This window comes from Pseudophryne corroboree, chromosome 12 (assembly GCF_028390025.1).
Source record: "Pseudophryne corroboree isolate aPseCor3 chromosome 12, aPseCor3.hap2, whole genome shotgun sequence".
Classification (NCBI taxonomy): Eukaryota; Metazoa; Chordata; class Amphibia; order Anura; family Myobatrachidae; genus Pseudophryne; species Pseudophryne corroboree.
Window position 1 is genome coordinate 137,333,214 of NC_086455.1, and position 11,176 is coordinate 137,344,389.

Below are 11,176 nucleotides of genomic sequence, written 5' to 3' on the forward strand. Positions count from 1 at the left end.
ATATATCATGTAAACAATAGTTTAAAATAATAATGCTAGGGAGAGGAAATTCACAGATTTAATTCTCTCTCGCAGACACATAAAATACAAGATAAGAAAGTATTCACAATATGTTACTAATTTACTGTTTAGATACTTTATAGCAATTAATTAAATCCTTCCACAGACTCCTGTAAAGTTCTTATTATGAATCTTCCAAACTTAATGTAAAGAAATCACAGCAGTTGCAACATTTGTTAGCATGTAGCAGTTGTTAGTAAAGTAGCAACACAATTCTAGTGCGGTACTCGGAGCAGGTTATAGGGTATAGGTATATGTCACAGCAATGCCGGTGTCACAGTTAAATGCACTATTCAAGCACTTAGTCTTTTTGAGGCTTTAGTGAGATTTATAATTACTCCTCCGAGAGCCTGCAGTTTATGTCCAGCCGCGGGTGCCCTCTGGTCTCTTATGCTCCCGATGGTGAGGCTATCACCACTGTGGGAGCTGATGTCTGCACAGTGAAATGATCCCCAAGCGACACTGGCCTCTGTGCGCTGAATTAAGCTGTGGCTGGAGGTATCAGAATAGTAGTGGTTTGCTAGGAAATAACATGGTCACGTGAGTTTCATCCCACAATGCACCAGGACTTTTTCAAGACTGAAGCATGATGACGGTGATCTATTCCTTCCTTTTAAATTTCTTCATCAATTACTAGATTGCTCCCAGCTCGGTGCTTGTGCTCAAGGACCTAATATTCTAAAGGTCTTCAGATGGACATTTGTCTGCACATAAACCTACAGTATCTAGTATTTATTATACACATAAGTGTTTTAACATATATCTTTTAAAATGTATACATAATATAATATAGTTCCATTTCATATGATGTGTTTTAAATTGTTAAAGAAAAATTGCAGCACCTGGGTTTTCCCAGGTGGTCTCCCATCCAAGTACTAACCTGGCCATCCACTGCTTAGCTTCCAAGATCAGAAGAGATTGGGCATCTCCAGTAGTGTATGACCACAAATAGTTAAATACTTCACAACACATCCAACGCTCTTTAAGCAGTACAATATTCTGAGATGGTAAATTGTGTTGTTAAATGTGGTTACAATACATTCTAACTAGGGATACATATATACTTATCTAGCCTTAAATAGGAATATGTTTTTCTGTCTGAATGTATTGTCTCAGGAATCAAAAAATATACGAGGTTTTGTGCATATAGTAAAAGTAGAAACCTTTATGCACTTATGGTGCCTCACTTCTGCTTTCCGGCTATCTTGCCAAAATGGTATAGGATGGGGGATGAGAGAGTGAGACTCCGGCAAAAGGTTGGAAGAAAGGAAAAGTAGAGCTATCAAGTGTGCAGTGACCGTAATATTTACCCTGTTACCAATGCATTGCAGGGTTCATGTATACTTATTGTTAAGGTACACAACACACTCATAAAAAAGTGTTTCACTGAGATTCAAAAATACTTGTTATTGATACCATGATGTGCTACTTATCTGTGGCTATTCTGTAATAATTTACAGCCAGCAAATTGTATCACTGCATCAAAGTCACATCGAGTTCAATAGGAGCAATGCTAATACGAGTATATAATGTATTAAATTCTTGCTACAGACACATCTTCGGCAGTTATTCAATGTTGCATGTACTCAACTATGATATACTATTTGTTGTTTGCAGTTTGCTGGGGTATTCAGAAGAAAAACAAGCTCCTCATATTATCTATATAAGTATAAAGAGGATACACTTAGCACCTAACTATAGTTTAATAACACCCAGGATTAATTCATATTAGGCTGTACACATAGAATTGTTCCGAGCTACACAGATTTTAAACAGCATGTAAGCAACCATACACTGTTCCTTGGAGTAATTGACAGTGCATGATGTTAGTTAGAAGAAGCGTGCAGGCTGCAGCATATACTGTACGATACCCTAAACCTATGTAGTGGTTCCTGCATCGGCGGTGGAACTTGTACTATGCTGCTCCGTTCCCCTGGTTAGATGAGGTCGCCGGGGACGCTGTCTAATCTGATGGGAGCGTGAGTGTACAAGTATGTTTTAATAAAGCTGTCAAATCTAACTCTCTCTGCACATGTTATATCTGCCCCTGCAGTGCACATGGTTTTGCCCACCTGTTAACAAATTTGCTGCTATGATGAGGTCTGTTTTAGGCCCTATGTTCTGTATGAGTCTCCCTCATAAGCGTATAACCCATACTTGCCTATTTTTGAAAAAGCATGTCAGGGAGATTGTAAAGAAAACACCTATAAGCGCTGACGTGTACTACTACATCTGAGAGGCGTGTCATAACAATGACTTACATCCAAATGTAAATGAGCTCCAAAGTTAGAAAGATCTACTCGTAGAAGAAAAGACACTGGTATTTTTCAGGATTTGTTTATGTATTGTGTTTTACAAGAGGTTCCATATACTGTAAGTGGCCATGAGAAACTTTATTTAAAATGCATGTAGCCATACAGATTGTTGTGCCTTAAAACCAATGCAGAAAAATGGCACTGATGAGCCCATTCGAATGTATGTCTTATTTTTCTTTCAGTAGCATGGCTCCATCTGTAGGTGAGCATATATATTTTTTTTACAGGTACCCTATGGATTCTATTGGACAAGTGGGCGTGAATGGCGTCGTGTGATGTAGGTAAGTATGTGTAAGTGTGTGTATGTACTGTATGTGAGTGTGAGTGTACAAGTACTGTATGTTTTAATAAAGCTGTACTGTCACGCTGTGTGTGTGTAATGTCTTTATAGGAATATTTCTCTTGTTGTGGAACTACAGGTACCAGTGAGCCCTTTAATGCCCTGCATGCTTGTACTTGTGGTTCTCCAAGTACCAGCATGCATTCCACAGCAAAAGACAATATTTAAATTTTTTACACAAAAGCTATGAAGTTGCCATCCACAGCCCAGGGGTGGTGGACATAGCCCCAGCTTGATCCCTGGCCCTTGGTGTCTGCAGGGGGGACCCCTTTATTGGGGGTCCCTGCTCCCTTAGGTAACCTCAGCCAGGGGTGACTAGTTGGGTAATGCCACGACCGCTATAAATGTGTCCTCCGGCTGCGGCATTATCTCCTTGACTAATGGAGCCCGGTGCTGGTTTAAAAAAGATGGGGGACACCTATGTCCTTTTACCACATATTTTTGGAACCAGGACCGGTCAAAGAGCCTGGTGCTGTTTTTTATAAAAAAAAAATACTGGGAACCCTTATACAATTTTTTCCTTGTATTTTAACAAACAGGACTGGCTGAAAGACCCTGGGGCTGGTTATGTTCAGGAGGGGGGGACCCCAAACATTTTTTGTTGTTGTAAATGTTAACTCTTTACTACACTTTTAAATAGAAAAGTATACGCAGATCTCAATGATCCATGTATGTTTCTCCAAACACACCAGCCAGAAGCAGGTCTATTTGAAAGTTTTATACGTGTACGAATTCCATCCATTTCTGGCAGTTTATTGCTATTGTTGACAGTGATTGAGAATACACATTATAAGTAAACCATGTTTGTCCGATGGTCTATTGATTCGTATTTGTGTGAACGTCAGTGTATCTCAATATGAATTGTTAGAACTCTGCCATAATTGCTGTTTACTACTGTAAATTACCAAGTTGCATTTTCATGTGAAAATGCAAACTCGAATCATATCGGGAGCATAGTAAATTTCCCTTATTGTAGGAGGAACCAGGTAGCATTAGACTACTAATTGTGGTTTGTAGTGAGTCAGGGAGTGTGAGTTAGGTGTCCCATTTTTTGTAAAATAATACATTTTAATTTGTATTGTTTGTTTGTACATAAAAATTTAGGAAAAGAATATATTATATGGAACATCCTAAAGAAAGTTGATAGGATAAAATGCATTGGTTTAGCACAGTATACTGTACATAAAGTATGTTATTTTTAGGCCCCAACTCAGAGTACCATCTCCACACCCAAACCCCATTTCTCACCTGTCTGTGCCTTCTCATATTGCTTGCAGGGATCTCCGGAGGTCTGCTGTTCTCCGGCTGCCATCTCTTTCCTCAGTGCTGCCAGCAGCTGTTGTCTGCATAGTGAGACTGCAAGCTGCGCTGGCATTACCCACGCTGTGGCTCCCATTGGATATGGTCTCTGGGTGCCACCATCTTCAAAGAGGTAAGGTGATCACTGCACCACCAATGGTACTCTCTCCCCAGATCATCTGAAACAACTGGCTAACCAGAAACCAGCAGCCCTTATAATATAATTTACTGAAATGCTGGCTCGTTGCCAGTACAACATTGATACCTGCCAGCAGAGGGTAACACTAGACTGTGCTCCACGGTGTTCTTACTCTGTATATGTACCTGCATTCACCAGTTCCAGTCCAGTACTCAGCTCAGCCAGTCCCAGCCAGGCATCAGGCACAGCCAGTCCCACCCCGGCATCAATCTCAGCTGGTCCCAGCCTATCATCAAGCACAGCCAGTACCAGACCAGCATCGAGCACAGCCAGTTCCAGCCCAGCACCAAGTACAGCTGGTCTCTACCCATAATCAAGCACAGTCAGTGCAGCAAAATTTCAAGTATCTCCAGTTCCAGCTCGGTCTCCAGTACTGCCAGTTCCACTATGGACCGTGTTCCAATTCCACACAAGCCCCAGAACCTTGTATCTGGGGAGGCCAAATCCCAGGCCATTTTTTCAATCTAGGGTATCGGGATTGAAAAATGGTCAACCCCAGGATTCCCGGGATTTATGGGATTAGCATTTCCCTATGTGTCCACCCCCCTCACCCCGCTACACACCCACCCACCCTGCACACATAACTAACCATACAATGTGGGCGGGCATGTGGGAAACATCCATCTCTCTCGGTGGTCAGCGGTGGGTGACGGCGAACAGTGCAGCATGAACTGTCATGCTGCGCTGGAGAGCCGGGAGGAGGGAACCGGGCAGCATCTGAGCATCCTGAGGATGCTCAACAGTGATCCCTTAATCCCTTGGATAGGAGCTTCAAATCCCAGGATTGAATCATGGCCATGTTTGGCCCTAAATCCTGGGATCCCGCCGACTCCGATCCCGAGATTTGCCTCCCTACTTGTATCCTTCAAGACATTGCTTAAAACTCAGCCCCAGTAATTCCTCCCACTGGTCTAATCCAAATTCCAGAGACATGCGTCACTGGCTCCAGTCTGATTCCAGAGATTTTTGCTATTGATGACGGTTTAGCCCTTTACCCCTCTGTGCTACAGTAGCTCCTAATTGTCCAGCCTCTAAAGTCTAACGATCCTTCATTCCCAAAGTGCCCACCTCCTTTCTGCATTTGAAATCTTAGTGCATCTCTCATATGCAGTAATTTAACCCACCAACCTTTATTCAAACAGTCAGTACTTCAATTCCTACACTCAACAGCAGTCCAGGAACACAGACTATCTGACACAAGGATCAAACAGAAAACTGGAAAAAAAAACAGAAACTACATTATATGTGTCCCATCTGAATGCCAACAATCCCCAGTTGCAACAGCAAAAAACACCAGAAAACCAGGAAAAAATGTTTTTTTTTTAAAAAGTGTGACACAGAGAAAGTTTTATAAGATAAGAGTTTTACTTATTAATTTCCTTTTTCTTCTGTCTATAGAAAGGGAGACTTATGGACAGTGAATTTTTTAAGAGCTCAGTCCCCAAAAGGCTATAACACAATATAATTATATTTTGACCCATCACCCCTTGCACTTTACACATTGTATTATTGTTCTTTATTGATATAACAGCATCACCAAAACCATATAGAGCACAGATTTATCATACATTTAAGTTTATCTTTACATTGTATCCTACATCATGCCCTAATGAAATGCATTCATCATGAATCTGGTTAGTTTCCCTGGATCTTTTCAGTCTTTTTATTTGTGCAACATGGTCTTAAGAAGAATTTCCTTAACATCCTTGTTTCTTAAAGTATAAATGAACGGGTTTAACATAGGAACAATGACTGTGTACATAAGAGCAAGGAACTTATCATACTGACTGCCCTTTGGGTTTATGTAGACAATGATGACTGTACTATAGAATAGAGAGGCAACTATTATATGGGAGGAGCAAGTGGAGAATGCTTTATATTTGCTTTCTACATTCTTAATTTTGGTGATCGTAACAATGATATGGATGTAGAATCCTATAATAAGGATGAAAGTAGTAAGACTTGCAAATGTAGTTGCCATGCTGGTCATTATTTTACTCATGAAGGGATTAGAACAAGCCAGGTTCTGTACTGAGCCAAAATCACAAAGAAAGTGGTTTATTTCATTGGGTCCACAGAATTTTAAATCAGCTGTGAAGATTGTGGGAATCAGAGAAATTATACAACTGATGATGAAAGGTGTAACGACCAGAAAAATAACAAATAAATGGTTCATGATTGACGAGTACCTTAAAGGATGATTAATAGCCAAATCTCTGTCAAAAGCCATAACTGCAAGCAAATAACATTCTGTTATCCCAAGTACACTAAAGGTGTATAACTGTACAAAGCATCCAATAAAAGAGATCTTCTTGCTACTCACTATTAAATTAGCTAGAAGTCTGGGGACAGTAACAGACACAAATGACATTTCTAAAGCTGCAAATACACAGATAAAATAATACATTGGACAATGAAGTGAGGGTCCAGTCTTAACAAGAACAATAACTGCAAAGTTTCCAGTGACACTAGTAATATACATCAATAATATAACAATGAGAAGTAAGATTTGGTACTGGTGGAGATCGGAAAATCCCACCAGAATAAATTCCTTGACCATTGTTTTGTTTAATTCTTCCATTATTCATAACTTGAATTGAATACCTAATAAAAAATATGAAAATAATTATTTGCAATTGACGTTAAAATACATAGATACATTTCTGTAAATAACAACAAATGATGAGTATTATACGTTTATAAATATTCTAGTACCTCTGGCATTGCATAGTCTGCTTATCTTTTTGCAATTACAGTAACCTTTTTTAAATTAACTAATAGATGCCCAGCATTTTTCAAAATAGATAAAGACTATTTGGAACAAAATACCTCAAAAGAAATACTACATATAAGCTGCTACTTCTTATTAATCTAACACGTTTTAACATTTAAACTAGTACTTCTTACTAGTATGATGCCTTCAGGCAGTTGGGTTGTGCTGGCCAGGGGGGTCCTGTGTTCTGGACTTGAACCTTAGGGATTTTAGGGACCTAGCTTATGAGGTCACCTGGCCGTGGTGACATAAGACTTTATGTATTAATATTTGAAACCATTTACAGGTATTGTAGTGTGATTATAGCACCAACCTGCAAGAGTTGAATACCAGAGTAGTTATTGCACATTATAATACTATTAGACGGGAAGCATATTATTGCTGTACAGCGCCCATACATCAAAGTTACATAGTTACATAGTTGTTGAGGTTGAAAAAAGACAAATGTCTATTGAGTTAAACCTGTATTATAATTTTTATATTAATTAAATGCTGTATCCCCGGATATTTTTTCCACTAGGAATTTATCTAATCCATTTTTAAACTTATTGATTGAGTCCACCATTACTACCTTCTCTGGAAGAGAATTCCAAATCCTTACTGTTCTTACTGTGAATAACCCTTTCCTCCATTGAGTATGGAATTTTTTTTCTTCTAACCTGAGGGGGTGTCCTCGTGTCCTATGTAGTGTTTTTTTGATAAACAAATCATTTGATAAATCCTTGTATTGTCCCTTAATGCATTTATAAATATTAATAATGTCCCATCTCAGTCACCTCTTTTCCAGTGTGAACATATCTAACCTTTTAAGTCTTTCCTCATAATCCAGTGCCTCTAACCCCTTAACCAGTTTAGTGAATCACCTCTGAACCCTTTCGAGTTCCAAGATATATTTTTTATAGTGAGGTGCCCAGAACTGTACTCAAAAGCAAAGAAAGGGTACAGACTTGCTGTGTTTCCAGAAGTGGATTGGTGCAGGAGAGTTGCCTTTGGTACTTTTTATGCCATCTGTGGTGGTGCCGTGCTTCCAAGCCTGGGACCCTTTCTTTGCTTTTAAATTAAGCTTAGCCCACCCCCCCCACCCAAATTGGTGAGATATTTTGTACATCTAAACCATGCACTGACACTTTAAGAACCTATGGTGATATTATTTTATTATGTTGAATGTCTGTTTTTGTATGAAATAAGTGTTTGCATATGCACTTATGTGGTACCAGAAATATTTATAGTATCACTCTTTGATTGATAAGGATATCAGCAACATTTGGTGGTTGATAGCACCTATTCCTTTACTTATCCACATACTTAAAGAACTTTTTGGGGTTTGTTTTACTCTCCTTTGCGATTTGTTTGTTGTTTTCTATTTTAGCTTCTCTGATTGCTTTTTTGCATTTTTTGTTACATTCCTTGTAGAACTGGAATGATTCCACTGTTCCGTCAGACTTAAATGCTTTGACAGCATGCCTTTTTTTATACCTTTGTTCCTTGACCTTCTTATTAAGCCACATCGGTTTGAATTTCCTACTCCTGTTTTTGTTGACTTTGGGAATATACAAGTGAGTGTACTTATTGAGCGCAGTTGTAAAAACATCCCACATTTCAGCAGTATTCTTACCATGAAATACAATTTCCCAATTAATGTACTTCCTGGTACATTGGAGAACAGCAAGTCATTCAGAATACATGAACCCACTTTTAGGAGTACAAGTGTACACTCTGCCTAGGTCTTTAAAAGTTGCTACTCCAAGGGTGACATTCAATACATTTGTTCAGATATTGAATCGATACACACAGTGATACTTACCAAAAGTTTGCTCTTTATAGAAAATTAAAAACATTCCCGGTAGGAATTAGTCCCGGGACTAATTTATTGATGAGAGAAAAGGATCCGGCACAACCAATCCTTTATTAGGTTTATTAACCAAATATATATACAAAACAGAACAGCGTTAACATTTGATACAAGAGTGACATCCAAGTTACACTGAATAGGGACAGTATTGAACAAAAATTCCTTTGGGTACCTCCTATTTGGCAAAATAAATTATTTTAATGATTCCATGACATTAATATTTTAATAAGGGGGGGATATTTACCCATAAAAAAATTCTGAATAAATCATAGCATACACAACACAGTGTGAGTTTTTATCACAATTTCTTACTTTGGTTTTGCACTTTTTTAATTCTATCTGCTTTTAATACTTCACAGTACAAGGTTATAGCGAATGAGATTAAAAGTTATATCATAGTATCTTATTATTTATTTCTTTTTTTATGCACCACCATAAGATAACTCTTTTCTGTTCTGTAGTTTATTGTATATGGTTTACCATGTTGTCCTTTGAAGCACCCCCGAACATGATCACAATTGCTTGAAATGAAATAAAGGTCCTCCTATGTTACCATTGACTAGGGCAATAGTTTCCATTCTTCCCTTTCCCTTGTTTGAATCATGTCTATGCAAAGTTGCATGCACTTAAAAACTTGGTGAAGCAAATGGACCAGTACTCTACCTACATGCTGGAATAAAGTGTCCACTGTAGCTTCTGGTACCTCAAAACGAATCCCATCCATTTTGTGCTTGATTGTGTGGGAACACAAAGAAGTTGTAGTAGGCCAGGTCTGGATTGTATGGCAAATGACCAAGATTGCATTTATGAGCCAGAAAATCCACAACTTTCCTGGACTTGTGTGCAGGTGCACTGTCATGATGAATTAGGGCACCACGAGCGCAAGTTCTTGGAAAGCACCTCAAAATGGCTTCCAGCACTTGCAGCAGGCATCAGTTGGCATACCGCTGATTGTGTGCTGCTGCACAAGTGTTATGGTAGCTACATGTCTTGGCCACAAAAACAGCCACCTCCTGCTTGCCACGCTGTGCTTACATTGGAACTTCTGTGGTGGCCCACCTCCTGATGGTGTTCACTGGGCCGATGACTGGTTTTGGAGACAAAACTATAGATACAATGATTACCTCCCAGACAGAGTAGGAGCAACTGACATCAAACCTAGCCAGCATGTTACCTGAACCTCCTTCTGCTCTTGAATCTGCTAATTGGGAAAACAGAGTGCAGAAACCTTGATTAGGCCAGTCTTTTTCATGAAGTATCAAGTGGATGGATATTTATGAGATGACTGTCTCCTTCTGTAACTTGCCCATGGTCACCTTGGTATCCACCTCAACTATGGTCCGCATGGCAGAAACATTGTCCTCAATGAAGGAAGACACAGGTTTTCCACAATGCTTCTCATCTTCTAGGAACTGTCTCTCATGACAAAATTCGGCAACCCACTCAAACACAGTGGTTCGGGACAGTGCTTCCTCCCCAAAAGCATCTCACAGTCGGTCAAAACTTGCCTGCTGTTGCAGACCACTCTTGTCATAGAAGATCATGGCTCTCCAGTGGTCTCTGTTGAGCTCCATAATAAGTTTGTGAAGGAAGTGAACATGCTGACTTCTTTGGTGTGCAGTGTTTTATATAGGGTTCTATCCCTTTCAAAAGAACTTTAGTTAGAGATTACAGTTTACAACTTCAGATTGTTACTACTCTACCTATGCACTGCACATCCAGAGTCTTATTATACACCCCTTGTACTGTATATAGAAATTGCTCGCAAATTGCAAAAAGTACCCAGTTGATAATGTAAACCAAGATAGACTGGAAAGCTCTCCAGCTTACTGAATATTCATGCAAATGCAATGTTTTAAAGAAATATATAGCCCTGTAAACTATTTTAATTTTTCACAAGTCATTTTAACTTAGCCCACATTTAGTTAAAATTGCCCTGTCATTTGGTTGAGGCAGTTCTCATTAGAATATAGACAGTATTAGGCCCTATGTAGTCAGACATTTTGATAATGTAAGTCTATGTTCTTTGCATAAAATTGATATTATTTCTGCCACATATATTTTTTTTCTGCAATTTCAGGCATATGACACATTTAATTTTTTTCTAAATGTATTCCACCAATTTCTAAAGAAAATTTGCAGATTGTCATTACAACTTCTTTTTCTCCTGGTAACTAACCACGCAAATATATTACAATGTAAAAAGAAATTCGGAGTTCCCTACTATGCGCAAACCCCAAAGCAGCCTCTCCACCAATCTGAGCAATACACCTACAGTATCACTCCAAAACATACAAAAAAATACAATTGATTGGAAGGAAATGGCGCTAAATAGAAG

At 39.0% G+C, this 11,176-nt stretch overlaps 1 protein-coding gene and 1 pseudogene across 1 annotated transcript; both read right to left on the reverse strand.

Moving 5' to 3' along the window:
- Positions 1-890: 890 nt before the first annotated feature.
- Positions 891-1,010, reverse strand: LOC134981816 (5S ribosomal RNA; annotated as a pseudogene).
- Positions 1,011-5,876: 4,866 nt separating this feature from the next.
- On the reverse strand, positions 5,877-6,794 carry LOC134979956 (olfactory receptor 10C1-like). The gene has a single exon (XM_063946562.1). It carries the CDS (start codon positions 6,792-6,794, stop codon positions 5,877-5,879), a length of 918 nt encoding a protein of 305 aa, XP_063802632.1.
- Between the last annotated feature and the right edge of the window lie 4,382 nt (positions 6,795-11,176).

Bases quoted from the DNA above. Each gene is read 5' to 3' on its own strand.
- LOC134979956 (XM_063946562.1), bottom strand. From the start codon at position 6,794: ATGGAAGAATTAAACAAAACAATGGTCAAGGAATTTATTCTGGTGGGA.